Below are 17,273 nucleotides of genomic sequence, written 5' to 3'. Positions count from 1 at the left end.
TTCGAGACGGTTTAGGAAAGACTGTTGAAGAGGTCGGCGGGCGGAACCGCGAGACGCCGCACCCTCCGAGCAACAAATTTGAGGAAATTTAAAGCGAAAATAATTGGCTGACGAACACTCTGTACAAGGTGTTTATTCGAACGGTGCGGATTATTATTATTAGTTAGACGTCGATGAAGCGACTCGGGCGTTTTAAATATTCAAGAACGCTGGCTTTCTGCTCGGAAGGAGATTTTCGATTGGGAAAGCCCTCGAAGCTTTACCAAAGTCTTAAAAAAAGAAGGAAAAAACAGTCCGAACCTTTCGACCCTTGCAAAAGCTCTAGAAGCGTTTTCACTTTCCGTTATCCGCGAGGGGATGCTGACATTTTTTTACTGAGTATCGATCACTGCGCTTATTGCTAAAATAAAAATTCTGCACTTTTCGCATATTTATTCAATTAACCCCTTCGGTGGCAAGACATTCTTCACGCCAAGTGATCAAAACGATGAAAAAAAAGTGCTGCACTCAAAATAGAGAAATTCAAAATGGCGTCAATGCCGCCGAAGTGGTTAAATTTTGTTCCCGTGTTTTCTCGTATTGCATTCGCCATGAAATGAATTCTCTCATTTTGCATGACGGAATAATTTTTTCGTCTTTTTTACAAATTCTCTCGAAACGTTATCATGGAAAATGAGAAAACAATCGAATACGTTCGTTCATGCAAAAAGCCATGTAGACCGAAATTTCTCGACGGTATTCAGGGAATCATTCATAAAAGTGTGTCTTGCCACACGCGAAAGCTGCGAGTAAATCCTCCGAAATATTCTTCCGAGGCGTCAATTTAGACGAAATCTATGAAAATATCGAGCTTGTACAGATTCCAACAGCAAAAGGGATTATCCTAGTGGAAATTCCTCGAGTTTCCAGATTACGAATTCCGACAAAGAGTTAGCTACGAAGGGTTCAAGGTATTTCGCTCGAATTGCGCAAAAAGTATTCTCCAGCTGTACATCGCCAAGGGACAAACGTGAGATGATGAAAAACAAAAATAATGGTAAGTGAATGGCGATTGGCTCGAGGAGGCACTCAATCCCTCAGGATTGAAAAGCTTGAAATTTCGGAACGTAATGTACCCCGAATGAGTGCTAAGCAGCACACAAAAATGTGCGTTTATTGCAGCTCAAGAAAATGTCGTTTCCAAGGAAAAACAAGCCCTCGTGAATCAGGATGTAATCCACCGATTTACAGCACATCTCAGTACTTTTCTTTGTTTTCTTTTACTTTTAATTACAGATGAAAGCACGAGGGAAAAAAATTAAATAAGATAACGAGGATGGAAGGCCTCCCTGACAATCAAGGGTCCCTTTCAACCGGTTGGCCTCGACCGAGTCTGTTCTTACACGAACTTTTAAATCCGAATTCGTTCGTCTTGTTTGTCAATGAGGATTCACAACTCATTATGCTTCCATTTCATCTCCCCCGCGGAGAGAAGATTCGAATTCGCAACTACGTAAATAAAATAGTCGAAAAAGTGTTCGGGCTTGAAGGTGCTTGGGATGAATTTAGAGGCGAGCGATAAGCCGTCACCATGGAAAATTCAAGATTCATTTTTTGTTTATCCTACAGCGAAACGCAGGCGTAGGTTGAATAAATAAAGTTTTTAAGAGCGATCGTTTTTTAGTAAATTATCGTTTCACCGTTTCTTCGTCCCTTTGCATGCTCGTTCAATTTTTTTGCTTATTTCTATCACGTTCGAAGGATTAACGGAGGTGATTTTCGATCGGGGAAATGCCGGTGGCTCTATCGGCCCTCATCGATTGGCCATACGTGGCCTCGCGAACAAAGGCAAGGCTCGAATCACCGCGTTTTTTCGCAGCTTGTGAAGGAAAAATATAAGGGCGATCCTCGCAAGGGACGCTCGTTCCAGAGTTTCTCGACAAAAGATCGACGAGTTCTGAATCTCTTTCGCTTATCTTCGCCCCCTCCTCACTCCCCCTCCCTTTCTTCGCTCTCTCTCTCTCTCTCTCCCTTTTTCTCTCTTAAACATTGCATCCAAATAGAACGGTGGCACAAAACACCCTCTGCCCATATCAATGACTTCCTTTCTAAGGGACTTTTATGTATGCACCGATAATCTACGATGTACGATAGTAAAACACCTAATAAAACGATCACGTACGTTCCCCGTCATCATTTTCTACCGAATTCTCAATTTCAATTAAGCTCGAACACGTGACGATGATCAATCGGCTTTGGAACGTGAAAATAAAGAGGAACCGAAATAAATGGTCACTATTTCTTCTCAAACTTATTGCTATCCTCAATCAATTGAATCGAAAGATATCGAAATGCGAATACAGCACTGGATTATTGATTTCATCGTAACAAAGTGTACAAGTTAAAATATAACAATGAAATTGAATGATTGAAGAAAATTTAAATCGGACGCATAATATAAATTTACAGAAGACATTGCGCATGAAATATTGCACACGGGAAAACAGACACCCAAACAATGATTGTGGACTTCAAGTGCTGAACTACTTGACACATGATTAACATTATTGTTTATTGTCTGACGATCGCACTCTCGACGTACGTAGATCCTGATAACTTTCGACCTAAAAGCCTCACTTACACGAGTGAGTCATTGAAAATGTTACGTGACGAGCAGTCGAACAACTTTTTTGCTTCATTCGTTTCCTCGTATCCATAAATCATTGTCTTTTTACGCAATATCATCGTTTCCCAGTGTCGACTCCGGTCGGTTTAATACGTTGAAAAATTCGAGAAAATTATTTGTAGAAATACTTAGTTTGAAAATTATTCATATGAAAAACGAAGAATATAAAAAGCGCAATTCCGAACTTTTCGCGATGGTAAAAATAACAACTTTTTCGTTTGACGGACAAGCTTTTTTATTTTCCTTGTAACAATAGTTTCGCCAATTTCAACGTGAATTATGGTTTCGAATCGGGAAGCTAATTTTTCGTAAACTTGAGAAAAAATATATTCTGAATATTTTCCAATATTTATTTGAAATCTCAATGAATTTGAACATTCTAAGAATTTCGATTTAAACCTCAATATTGCTCTTCCTAGGAACACTCGGAGATTCTTCATTCAGATTTCTGAGCGTTTTTTTCCGCACATGAAACCAGCTTTCAATATTTCCAATTAACATTTTTATAGTTCAACTCAGAAAAAATCCATTGCTTCATCGTCAGATTGAGGAGTTTGGAAATTTTACAAAATTCGGAATTACATTGTCATCTCGTTCAGCTTCTATCATAGTTTTGGAAAGGCTTTTGTTTCGGAGACATCAGATTCATCTAACAAAAATAACGTCAAATTGAGGAGCATGAACCAATACTGCTCATTTTTTATTTCTCTTACGAAAGTTTTTTTATGTACAATACTCTCCAAGTGGAATACTCGCAACGGTTATGCAGCAGGAAGACAAAAATTCATCGATTTGTTACGCGTACGTATGAGAGAAAAAATCTTCATGTATGTTACGTATAGCTCCAAACAATCAAAAAAATTCTTTGGATTGTGGGCAGCGAAAATTTTGTGAAAAAAGCGCAGTAACGATATTACGTAGTAACGTGATGATTTATATATAATTATATATGCAAATAGTTTAGTCTTTAAGGCACTGGAGAATTGGTATAATTGTCGGAAGAAAAATACCATGATGGATCAAAAACGTTTTTTCTCATAATATTACGTACGTGAGAGTTCATTAAAAAATTGCAAACTCTTTCCTCTCAGCTAAGAGTTAGTAACGATTGTTTGTGCGTTTTTTGCATGCTTATTCCTTTTAAATTATTCATATACTGTACAAATTTTTATACTACGAAGCTCGGGTCACAGATCATTGTCCTTTCGGTGCAGCCTGACAGCCAGCCAAATTCTCAATTCCACTCCGCCACTGGAGAGAAAACAAATGAAATAAATTGTTAATAGTCAAACTATTCTTCGAAGATACAGAATAATCCATGTGAACGTTTCTACGTGCTTTCGAACATTATTCTTATTCAATTTGTGTTAGTTTTTTGATAAAAATGCACTTGCACCGTCAATTGGAAGTGAGGAATGGACTCAGTAAAGTTGTTGCCTTCTACAATTTCACTTTTTTAAACCAAAATTTCTCTTGGAGTAACGATTTTTCTTCGTCGTCGCAATAATTCAAGCAAGTAAATAATTTGCCAAGTCATTTATCCAAGTTAGTCGCTTTTTAAATGTACTATCATTCTCACCGTAAATTGAGCCTTCGTAAATCATCACGAGACACATGAAACAGTACGTCCTCTAGAGTGTATTCCTCGTAAACAAACTGTTAGAACAAAATATTAATTCATACATTAGATACAACAGAAAAATCAGATCAATCGAACGGAAAAGACTTTTTTCCTTGATCTTAAACTGGGATCAAAATGACAAGGGTCTCTAATTTTGGACAATGGAAAATGCGCGTCGAATTCTTATTGCTCTTAGTCGAGACATTTAAATTCAGGAATCTTTCTCATATCAGGAGAATGGTCAAAAGCCGACTCTTACCCTTTGAATCGAGTTTTCATCAATCCCGAGTCCTTCGAGCCATTCTACGAGCCTGGAGTCCGGATTCGATGACGTATTGTGATCAGTCACGCTTATTTGTGGTATATTAGGTAGCAAAAGTGTCTCTGCACTACGATCTTTGATGGAAGAATGATATCTGAAAAAATATTTATTTTATAGTTTTGAGCTATTGATAGTATACACCTGGTGAATAGATAACACCGAAAAGTTCTAACAATAAATATATTCAATTACTCAAGAGTACAAATTAATTATTGATTTCATTTTAATGAAAAATTTCATATTTTTTGCCATAAAATCATTGAATAGGCGAAAAATAATCAATTTTTTTCAATTTTACTCCAGTATACATAAGAACTGACGAACATTGAATTCTCAGGTTTGTAAATTGTAAAATAATTGTTAGATTGTATAGGAATTTTTATTCTTCGTTCTCAAAAACAGAAAAAAATGATCAGTACTCCTTTGAATATTTTTTTTTTATCGTTCTTCAGAGTGAAGAAAAATTTTGTATACTTTGTATTTCAATAAACGCAGCAAAATAGCCGTAATTTTGCTCACCCAGATTCCTGTCTCGTGAATCTTCGATTCATATTCTCACACAGTTGTGTAAGAGTTCCAATTTGTGCTTTTTGTTCTTCCAGAGCTTGATGCAACATCGTCTGATACGTTTTTTGACATTCCAACAGTTCTTGAAGCAGTCTCATATTTTCCAACTTCAACACGCCCATCTGATCTCTGTATTCTCGCCAATATTTGTTGTCGATTGAATCAACAATTTTTTGAGATTTTACTGAATTCACAGTCGACACACCAGATGTCGATTCTTCCTCAACGCCTTCTCCCGTTGGTTGAACTCTCTCGTGGCCCATCAAATTTGCACCGAGCTCTGAAATCACATTAATTGGAATGTAGCCAATTTTATTCCGAAATATAAATATATTGAAATACATTATAAACGAGGACATTTACTGATCAAACACAAATTCCTATTTTTATTACAACTCTCTCACAACAATGTTCAATAAAAGTGGAGTTGACTCAATTCATTTACTGATCGTTTCAAACGGAAACAAAAGTTTCCTGTTTATTCTATTTAGATGAAAAATCGATGGAATCCCTATCAATTAAAAATTCACGCAATTTTTAGAAACAGGCGATCTGAATTTGTGTCCCACATCTCTATTTATCTTCCAATCATTATCATCAACTATTTTATCTCTCTTGGGATTATTCACGAATATCACATCATTTTTCTGCGCAAATGTGTGGCCCTCCATGAAACAATCGAATAGAAATAGATAAAAATGAATATAAATCGCAATGGAAAATTCTTCAAAAAGAACTAAAATTATGGTAGAGACAAATTCACCAAAAAATTGTCGTTCAAAATATTTTTAATTTTCGCGTATAGCCTTAGCCCAAAAATACTCCAAGAAAATGAAGAGTATCGAGTGAGACAACCTGGTTACTGAGAATCATATCGAGTTCTCGAGCTGTTCCCTTATTGTTGGTGATGAAGATTTCCCTCGAGATATTTTTAGCGTTGACACGTTAAGATTCTTAATCTGCACATATGGTGGTACAACTTGATTCACACAGCACGTATTGCCCGCTTACGCATGACGAAAGAGATTCTTTCACTATCACGCGATACCTCGTTAATACGTATGAGCTGCTTCGTGCCATGACAGACACTCGAAACTAACGATATAGCCAAGAGATTTACAACGTTCAATTTTGTCCTAAAAAAGTACTCTCCAAAAAACTTTTTTCTTCCCATTCCATTACAGAAAAGTCCAATTCATATAGCAAAATTTTATTTAGTATTGCTGCTGGTCGTGGAATGCAAAATAATCGTTTAATTATTATTTCTATTGAATCGACGAAAAATTCGAACATTCCATTACAATTTCAGCAGGGACTCGATGAATTTTAATTAATAGAAAATCAAATGTATTTATTAGTGTTTGTTTTTGAAACCATGAATATTGTAAAAAATTTTGATTAAAGTATGAAATTTTTATTTTTTAGTTTTTTAAAGTTGATTAACATTTAAATATTAGTAAGTTTCAAATATCCTCCATGGTATTAAACTAATTTTCTTATTCATTTCCAGCTTCAAAGTGATCCATTTGCGAGAAATTTCCCATGGGTGGAAATTATTTTTTTCAAGGAGATCGAGCGTCATCGATAAACAATGGAAACGCCACTAGATGTTTACCAATAAAAAAGAGATAACTCTGTTTCTTTTAATCAACGACTGATTTTATCAGTGCAATAAATATTGAAAGCGTCACGATTGTACATACTACAATGATTGGGAAATATTAAAAAATGTATCGTCAAATCTAGAAATACATGAAAAAATCGTACAAAACAATAAAGAATTGAACTGAGTGTCATTTCTTAAAAGATGCAGCTAAAAAATCACCTGGAGAAAGTACTGTAATCGCAGCCTGAACAGCGTTTCTGACTAGATTGTCCAATGCGAACATCCAATGAGGTTTTATACTGTGTCTCCTGAGCACCTCATTAACCGCCGTTTGGAAGAGATATATAGCGAGATGCAAATGATTTATCGCAGTGGAATCGAAATCCAATTCCTCCTTGAGCGTTCTCACGGCTGTCGTTATGACATCCTGATGCTGCTCAGAAATATAATCTCGCAAGCTTCGCATCAGTAATTCCAAATGGTTCTGTAAGGGTTATTGATTCCGTTAGTCGAAAATTTCAAACAATTTCATGTTATTAAAAAATATTATCATTTTAGGGAAATATGGATTTTTTTAATCGAGTATTAAATTTTCAATATTATTTTGAATCTTTTATAAGAGATTTTTCATTGCATATCACATTGTAAAAGTTTGAACGCAAATTGAGTTATCCCTTTTTTAAATATTCGTTTATATTCATGAATAATCATGAATAATGTTGAGTGCATCCCACCATTTTACCGTTTATGCTAATGTACTGAGATTACCATTTGAAGAACCGTGTGGCCAACATCCTGAAGAATATTTCGCATCCATACTTCGCAAATGGTCGTCTCATCTTGGCTCAAAACTCTAGTGAGTGTCATTCGACGTTGACTATCTTTTTTCAAAAGGTAAAAACCTTCCTGTTCCTCCCCCGTTTTTTGTCCCGTTTGGCCTGGAGCGTTGGAAGTCCATTGGTAAGAAAATATCATCGATGCAGGAACTATTTAATTGTCATTTACTTTCCAACGATCAACACTTTGCTCACCTGTTAATTCTACTTCAGGAGACAATAATCCCCCGGAGGAACTTCTTCGAGTCATCGACGCGCCTGCTGTGTCGGATTCGCTCGTCTCGATCGACGGTGTGCTACCGATCGTACTATCAGAAATAAATTTCTTTATTTATTTGTACAGAACAAACGACATACGTCAATTTTTCTCACAAACAGCCGAACTCTATAAGCTCACGAACCGGTTAAGCAAAATGTCAAAATGTCAAACAAAACAATATCATTGTCAAAAATCATTGGAAACGACGTTACCATTCACCGCTCTTTAATCATTTTTACGCTGCATAAACCAAAGTTCCAAATTTTTCAAACGTAGTCCAATAAAATCAATCAAACCGACCGAATCAATCGAAAATTCACGAAGCTCCAAAAAAAACTCTTTAACAATGCTATTGTCATGTTTCATTTTAACCAACTTTCAGTAAACAAAAAGCTAAAATTTACCACAATTCGTTGTTTATTTTTTTATCGATAAAATACAATACTCAAATGCAAAGACAGGTGACAAACGACACTCGAAGAACAAAACAAATTCAAACTCCACTTTTTTAATGGGTTTTATGAGCTCATTAAATTAATAAGCGACTTGAAAAATTAATTTTCTACCTAATGTGAAGCGATTGCATACTTCTACTGTATGTTACCGTACCTGTTGAAAGACAAAGAGGCGGTAGGCATACTGATGGGTGACAGAAGATGGGCCGGACTTCGCTCTCGCAGCGGACTCGATTTCGTCATAGTTCCGCTACACACCACACTTTTAGCGTTATACAATTAATACGGATATTGGCCAGCGATGATTTCATGAGTACAATCGACCAATACATGCACAGCGATATTTTTCGAGCTATTTGTCGACAAAATTTTGTACCATGGCAACGAAATGTAATAAATATATTATGGCAGTAAATGATAATGGTGAATTTGGTGTTGTTGCAGGCTTCGCATTGCTCTAAAGCGGTCTGACTTGATAAAAGTTAGATTTGCAATTGAAAACATATTCGAAATATTTTCGTCGTTGTTTAAAAAATAATCGTTACGAGAAGTCCCATTTCTGTTTCGAACTTGTCGTAAAAGAGGGGAATAAAATTTAGAAGTGAAAAAGAGTGTAAGCGTTCAATCTGAAAATTGCGTTATCCGAGAGTCCTGCACCAAAAAAATGCATTCAGCAGCAACAAAACTTTTGAATTTTGCTATGCGAATAAGCTAGTTTAGCGCAATTTCAAAGCCATTATTTCCAAGCATCGAAATACTAAAATAGTAAAGCTGAGCCAGCACTTATTCTTTAAATGGTGATCGATTTGAAGCTATTTTGAATAAATGTCCGATTTAAAATGAAGCGCCTTTCAGAAAAATACTGAACACCAAATATCCGTTCGAATCTGTTGAACGAAAAACGGACTATTCACCTATCGTCAGATTGTGAAGTTTGCATCGCGGTTGTCGATGTGACGATGTGATTGTTATTAGTTTTGTCGAATTTTCCAAGAGCCCTATCAGCTGGTACTGATATACTTCGACTGAAATCGGGTGGTGCTGCGAGTCTCGAACTTTTCTTTTTTCTGCAGAAAAATAAAAAAATGAACAAACTTTAATTCAAAATAACATAAAAACAAAGAAAATTCATTGACAGCATAACCCGGAACATGTTAAAAATAAAATAAATTTCAATGTTTTAATGGTCGGATAGAGACCCTCGATACTCATAAAAACATTGATAAATCGTAGAATTAGTAATACTAACTCGGTGAGAAACGGATCTTCTAATAATTCCGAGGCGGTTGCTCTGATGTCTGGATTTGGCTCGAAACATCGAAGGATGAAATTTTTCGCTCTTTCAGACATTTCTGCTGGAATCTCCGGATGAATTTTGTAATAGCCCACTTTAAAGACTGCAGCTTCAGGAGAGCCGAGCTCTATGAATGGCGGTTTTCCGGTTGCCATTTCGACTATCGTGCATCCCAGTGACCAAATGTCAGCCTATCAAACGTAGTCATATTAATTCACTGGATCCATGAAACGAAGCGTATCCCACAAAATCTTTGAATAACATTTCGCCGTGGGAATTCTGTTGGAATAATATTTAAATCAAATTTACCGGCGCTCCGTAACCGCGCTGCCCCTTGTCGATAACTTCCGGCGCCATGTATTGCAACGTTCCTGTAAAAGTCTCGGTACTCGGACACAAACCAGCCAACCTTTTTGACATTCCGAAATCTGATATTTTGACGACACCGCTGTACGTATTTACCAATACATTGTCACCTGTTTGACAATAGATTAGCGGTAGAATTGCATTTAAGAGTAGAAATTCGTGCAAACGAGCTTTAGAGAGCAAGATTCTCTTTTGAAGAACTGTGAAAATTATTCAACCGTACATTCCCAAAAGACACATTTTTCGAAGATTAAACCTTTCAATCGGGTATTTAAAAAAACCGCAATATTCTTTTCACTATAAAATCTCCTTCATTCATGATAATGCGATTTAATTAAATAAAGCGTTACTTCCAATTTGTTTTTAATTTTTTTTAAATGCCACGAACAGCTTTCCATGAAGAAAAATTGAGGTCATTTGTGAGTCTGGTGTAAAGCCTCCGGATTAAATCCTTTGATCACAATGTGATAATAGATGTTTTACCTTTTATATCTCGGTGAACAATTTTTTGATCGTGGAGATATTTGAGTCCCTCCAATATTTGTTTTGTATAAAACGATATCGTCGACTCGCTTTCTTTGAGCGGGCCCCATTTCGATCGCAGCAATGCCGACAAACTGCCTGAATAAAAAAATAGCATTGAATTTGCAGTTATCATTTTAGGGGCGTTGCGAACATATCGATTAGAAAATTGATGTTTTATTCCTTTTCGTACCTCCCGGAACTTGCTCCATATAAATCTTGAAAAATCCTCCCTCACTTATGGAGCCTAAATACTGCACGATATTTCTGTGTCGCAGTTGACTGTGCAATTTTATTTCCTCGTGCAACGGTTGCACGTCCCCCAAATTACGCTCGCGAATTTCTTTTGCAGCGATTCTTACTTGAGTGTTCAAATCGCGAGCGGCGTAAACCACTCCGTATGTACCTTTCCCCAAGACAATGCGTTTGTTTTGATCGTCCAATTCGTACTCAACCTGAAACGTAAAACATAATTTTGAATAAATTAGTTCGAAGAATGAAAAAAACGTTATTCATGAAATAAATTATTCGCCTTTAAGATTAGGAACGATGATTTTTCTTCAAATACTCAAAAAATCATGAATACTCGATAAGATGAACAAAAAACAGGAAAAAAGCTCCGAGGATTCGCAATATTTATGTTACATTTCGAATTGTTTTTGTTTCACTCAACGCCTGTTGTTCTCTGATAAAAATGAGTGAAAGAACGCAAATAAATCTTACTTTCATCCGATCACAGGTCATGTAGGCGTCGAGATCAGCAACCATGCCTTCCTGATCAGCGGTCATTTCCAAGACAAGATCATAGAACCTTTGTCTGTACTGAGCAGATGGAAAATACATTTGAAAATCATCAGAGTTTTCATGGACGTAAAGAAACAAGCATCTCTCATCGCGTTTGTATAGGCTGACGCTCCGAATCATGTTAGCCGCAAACAGCCAATCGTGAACTTGTTTGCAATTGTTTTTCATGCTGTCCAGACATAAATTCCATATTTGTATAGATTTTTCCTCGGCACCGAGGTTCACGTTTGCGTAACTAGGCATCAATATTTTCGTTGGTTCTAGAATGAGAAGCTGCAAAACAAAGTTGATTAAAAATTTGCTCTTTAATTAATTATTCCCGTCTTCGATAATGATCTCTCTCAACTCACCGGAAACCTTATGCTGTCTCCGACTTCGGTCTTTGTCGCTTCGACGAAAAAGTCCATCCAAAAACTGAAAATCTGCTCCTCCGGTGAAACGTCGCCTTCTTCATTTTTCTTACGAAATCTATCGATGAGCGAAATATTGCCAATCGTTGATTTGAGGTACCTGTAAAAATGACCCAAAAAATCTTTGACATATGAATAAACGTGGAAAGAAAAGATTTTTTGTCCTAGTGAGAAAGTAATGCTTTTCTTTTTCCAATTCTGTAAATCATTATTCACATGAATGATTCGAGAATAAAAAGTCGCTAATCGTGAATCTCCTTCAAATTCAGTCGATCACTATTCGTATCATTGTTGAAAAGTGAAGATTAAAATTTTGGCTCACCAATTAGGGGGCTTTAGTTTAAACATACACTCCGCAGCTTGGATAGCTTTGGAATAATCCTCGGCGAGAACACTTATCTCGAAGAAGGTGGCAACGCCCCAATAATCTTTAATACTCGACAAACTACCCTTTTTGCCAATCAAATTATTTAGAACCATTCCTATGTGTTGAAGCTCTTCACTTTTCGAAAACTCGTTTCCAGCTATTACGAGCAAAGTTGCTAGATTCACACCAGCGTAAGCGTTCGGTTGAACCTGAAAAAATCCAATTTTATACTAACGACGATGAAATAAAATAATGTGAAAATAAAATGAAGCTCTACAACAAATTTTGAAACAATATAAATGGTGATATAATAAATCTATTCACCTCGAAACCCTTTCGATACCAATAAATTGCATTTTTCAAGCTTTCTTGATCGGTGTGACGACTTTCAACAAACTGATCTTTATAAATTCTTCCACAGAGGCACAACATGTCAGGCACATGATTTTCCTTTTTCTCGAGAGCTTTCTCAATCACGCGAACCGCTCTTTCTCGATCGCCTTCTTTGTTTCGTCGACTCAGGGCAAAACCATACAAATAACGAATCGCAGGTGTATTTATATAAGTCTTGTGATTCGGAATCGTTCGCAAGTCATCAACGAGTTGAACCATTGCATCATATCCCTGAAATCAAATTGAACCGTTTTTAATTCTATACAGTGAAATCAAAAAATCGAAGAAAAAAAAATATTTTGACGTTACAAGCAAAAATGATACCAAAAATCCCAAGCTGCAAACATTTGCTTTTTTTATTTATAAAAAATTTGTTCATGAGACTCACTTGAATTTCTCGAAACGAAATTAACACATTGAGTATCACTTCACCCGACAGAACGTTCGGATCGTCCAAGCGTTTGCGCATATTGTTCAAAGCTTTGGCCAATTCTTCGCCGGAATACATTTCACGAGCTTTTCGCAGATCAGCCAAGAACTTCTCCTTCATGTGTGCTCTGAATAAAGAAAAAAAGCATATTAAGAATGCAACTGTGCCGTAAAGTTCATCGAGTTTTCCTCGATCCAAGATCCACAACGTGAAACTCACTTTGATTGAACTTCAACATCTTGAAGCAATCGTTTCAGTCTAATTGTTAATTGTTGCTTGGGATCAGCAACTTCTTCACCGGTGAGACGACTAGATGCTAGACTCGTTGCGACGCAAGAGCCACAGTCCAGGACACGATACGAAACGAAGGTGTAACTGCCGCAAGATAACTGAAACAAATACGAAATTCACGATGAAATTGAGAAAAAATAAATCAAAATACACAAAAATCTAATGTAGAGACGCAAAATTGGAAAAAACTGTACTCATTATTCGACCCAAATATTATTTGACCGGTTCAACAAGATTCCAAATTCAAATAAGAACGAAGCTCAAATAAAAACATCTTGAAACGCATGATTGAATCCAAATTCACTCGTACCATTTTGGCTGCTTTTCAGTAAAAATGAACTAAACGTTTTTCATTTGACTTGAGCAACGTTCAACATCGATTGCGAAAATATATTAAAGAACATGAAGACTAGAAGGAATGCAATAACGTGCAGAATACCGAGTGATATGTACACATGACTCATTAACATGAAACAGGATTCATCACTCCAACGGAAAAATAATGAAAGAAGAATTTCTTCAACATAAACATACGGACGTGATGAGTAGAAAAAAAAACAATCATGATACATAAACTACAAAACGACGACGTAGGAAGTGAATATAAAAATATAAAATTCAAATAAACAACCGGACCGAAAGAAATTTGTTGAGACCGGAAGACTCCGGACCTCGACAATGTTGAAAAGTTACTAGAAACTCCTAAAACTTTTTCTGTTGCCGGAAAAAATTTGGTTACTTGAAACATTTTATTTTTCTCCGGCTAGAAAAGCTGCGAATATTGAACTCGAAAAATTGAAAAAAGTGAAAACTACGCGAGTTCTGAGACTCTTCGAGTTTGTTCAATTTCATGGATTTCCAGTTTATCAAAATTATTCCACTTCTTCAATTACTATTTTTATCCAATTGACACAGAAAATTTGATCTAAGAATGGATACGAAGAATTACTTTTTAGAAAGCACAGTCGTGATATAAGAGAAAAGTTCCCTTTTCCGAGCATAGGAACAAAGCTTCTTTTTTGGCACAAGAAGATGAATGATAGGTCATGGATTGATAGAAGCGTTTCGGCCCAGGTTACGATGCAATCGAAACAGTGGGATGGTCAAGATGTCGCTTCGTATCTATTAATAACGTATTTAATTGAAGCCACAACTCCGAGAAGTCTGTGACAGATATAATGAATGGTCAAGGCCATCAACATATACAAGGTGTCGGAAAACTCTTGAATTGAACAAAGTTAAAGAACAAAAAGGAATTTAGTGTAACAAAATTATGGTGGTTTTTAATTGAGACAATAGTCAAAAGTTTCTTTTCATTACCCGAACCCATCAAATATAGAATGAGACCCAAAAAATAAAAACTACTTTTGAAGATATGGTAACCATAAAAATAAAACATTTTCGAAGAATTGCTGCACCCAGCCAATAATTGTAAATAACTTCTCCAAAAGCTAGTCCGTTTTCTGGGGAATCAACGACAATGTTTCGAGATGAAACTCTATTTTGATTAGAGAAAAATTCTCTTAAAGGCTGACTTTGTTTGATCGATGAAAAATCAGACACCCTGTGAGCATATAAAATATTAACAGCAACCCACGCAAATTCTATTTATCAGTGATATATTTATGTTCAGTCATGCATATTTTTTCCACTCTACTATAGATATGCATATTGGTAGTGACATAAAAAGCGTACGTATGTTAGTGAATATTCTTTGTAATTTCTTCATTGCGCCTTCGCGAGTCTCAAAGCCCAGGATTATTTATGAGCACGCGATGATCATTTTGCAGCTGCAATTAGACGAATGCTCGTGAAAACGATGTATTTTAAGGAAAATGTAAAAAGAGAGATTTTTACAGAAAAAGACCACGAGGAAAACTGGCTCACCTTAAGCCTGATCGTAGCTTCACTGTCCATGTCATTGTACAACAAAATATTTTCTTTCATCCCGAAACTCTCCCTCACTCCTAAATGATAAAACAATGCGGATTGCTGCAGCTGAATACTCAGATCTACGACCGCAACATCCGCGTTGTAAAACGTGTCCAGTACATTCGTCTCACCGAAATCGAGTTTCTCGAACTGAAAAATCAAATTATTCAATGTTCATACAAATAAAATGATTCAGTTTCCTGGTTCAATTTATTTATCAAGTATTGACTATTAATTGTTTTTCATGGTTTTCGATATTTGAATTTTCAATGATTTTGATGCAAGAAACCAAAGCGAACGAATCATTAAAATGATGTTGATTTTATTTCTCCATGAATTTTCATCAAATTTTACAATTCCATACCTGAATGTGATGCATATCCGAATTCACTGAGTTGCAAGCTTGTTTGACTTCTTCCAGAGCTCTTTTTCTCTGTGCAATATGTTCTGGCTGTTGAAGGTCCAGAACACAAGCAACATCCATTCTAGGCCTACCAGATATTGTTGTATTTCCGGAAACGTCACTGTGGGTACCCACACTATCGGTGCTGGAAACACCATCCAATCCAGGCTGCACTGTCAGAGCTATGAAAAAAAACATCAAGCAATGAAATATCAATAATTCAAAAAACATGCATTCCTTCTCTCGTGTTAATAGTTGCAGTAAAATTGAAAGCACATGCAGTAAAAATTCAGAACTTGACTGTACCAGCAAAATTCCAACATCGATTAAAAAAAGTTAAACATCTGATGACTGAAAAAAATCTTCCCATAACAAAATAGAAATATTTGTTATTCTGTACTTGTAATGGAAAAGAATTGAATAGCAATTTTTTTTTTACTAAAAAATATTATTAGAACGATCTCCTCACCGGATACTTCCTGAGGATCACCACACGTTGAAGGCATTTTTAGGCTGCTTTATTGACCAATTGTCAAATTTTATAGTGAAAGCTTTCACAGCTGATTTCTGCGTTGGAAAAATAGACGCTGTATTATATTTTGATTCTTTAGCCTCTGGAATTGCAATGGAGTTGTATGAACCTGAAAAACAAGGAGCAAAGCATATTTCAATCATATGTTTTTGCTTTCAATGAAAAAATATTATTTGTTTAATACAATTAATAAATGGGATATTTTACTTTTCAGGTATGAATTATTTTTTACAATAATTTTTTGATATTTTGACATTTAGAAAAAAATCCTATGAACTTCAGAAACCATGTAACGAACTTTTATATTCAAAAAGCAAAAAAATGAATTTTTCATTGTTCTTAACAAACTAGGTGACATTAGTGTTGATTTTGACAAGAGATTTTGTATAATTTTGTTCAATACAGAGATTTTTAAAAATTTCATCAAAGTTTTTTTCATATTTTTGCAGATGCATACTCAATAGACACACAAAAAATAAAATATATCACAGAAAATATTTTCATATTTTTGTTGGGAAAAAACTCTTCAATAGGACAAGAGAAAAATGTGAAATTTATGTTTCATTGTGCAGATCCTCGTGTAAAATTAAAAGATATATCAACGATACAAGTGGCATGATGAGAGTTGATGAATGACAACTTGGATAAACAATACCCAGCTGTAATGACTGAATGATTGATCGCAGTACGATCGAAAATTTCGATACATTAAAAGTTTTTGAGACATTGTTTGCTATGCAATTTCAAAAGACCAAATTTTCCTCGTTTCTTTTTGTATTTTTCTGTTTTATTTAATTTTCTTTCATTCAAAATATACTCACAGATATTTTAAGTGCAGGCAACGAGAATAGAAAAATTCTACTCCGAAAGAGCAGAGGGAGAAACATCTCGTACTGGATGAAACCGCGAGATATAGTTAACTTCGTATTTTATTTCGCCGAATCAACAGCTTTACTATCAAAGATTGTTTGCCTTGATTAGATTTTGAAGTTTGAAAAAAAGATATTCACGAAATGTTCACTGATGATAAAAAAAACACCCGAACACCGAGCATATCATTAAATACAATCTGAACCTGGGAAATACGTTCTAGAACGTACACATTCCGTAGCACACTGCTTCAGCACAAAGCATCCTCACACAAAATGGATATGGATAATATCACATTAAGACGTACGGCCAAAAGTTTCTCCGATTT

General features: G+C 35.7%; 1 protein-coding gene across 4 annotated transcripts; it reads right to left on the bottom strand.

Annotated features, from left to right (window-relative positions):
* Positions 1-2,875: 2,875 nt before the first annotated feature.
* On the bottom strand, positions 2,876-17,273 carry Ask1 (apoptotic signal-regulating kinase 1). Of its 4 annotated transcripts, none has more exons than XM_043419508.1 (23): positions 16,897-17,273; positions 16,013-16,184; positions 15,505-15,725; positions 15,096-15,290; positions 13,137-13,306; positions 12,876-13,044; positions 12,419-12,718; positions 12,050-12,303; positions 11,668-11,827; positions 11,237-11,590; positions 10,707-10,968; positions 10,475-10,612; positions 9,935-10,101; positions 9,581-9,816; positions 9,246-9,398; positions 8,486-8,581; positions 7,813-7,925; positions 7,550-7,719; positions 7,001-7,265; positions 5,128-5,455; positions 4,546-4,702; positions 4,245-4,321; positions 2,876-3,916 (listed from the first exon to the last, which is right to left on the bottom strand). In XM_043419508.1, exons 2-23 carry the CDS (start codon positions 16,047-16,049, stop codon positions 3,853-3,855), a joined length of 4,086 nt encoding a protein of 1,361 aa, XP_043275443.1. In that variant the 5' UTR covers positions 16,050-16,184; positions 16,897-17,273; the 3' UTR covers positions 2,876-3,852. The 4 variants fall into 4 exon arrangements, with proteins under 4 accessions (XP_043275443.1, XP_043275436.1, XP_043275447.1 ...); XM_043419501.1 differs by having other exon boundaries at positions 8,486-8,593; positions 16,897-17,219; XM_043419512.1 differs by lacking the exon at positions 8,486-8,581 and having other exon boundaries at positions 16,897-17,272.

The sequence above is a fragment of the Venturia canescens genome, chromosome 1, assembly GCF_019457755.1.
Source record: "Venturia canescens isolate UGA chromosome 1, ASM1945775v1, whole genome shotgun sequence".
NCBI classification, from domain to species: domain Eukaryota; kingdom Metazoa; phylum Arthropoda; class Insecta; order Hymenoptera; family Ichneumonidae; genus Venturia; species Venturia canescens.
This window is presented reverse-complemented; position numbering and strand designations above follow the sequence as displayed.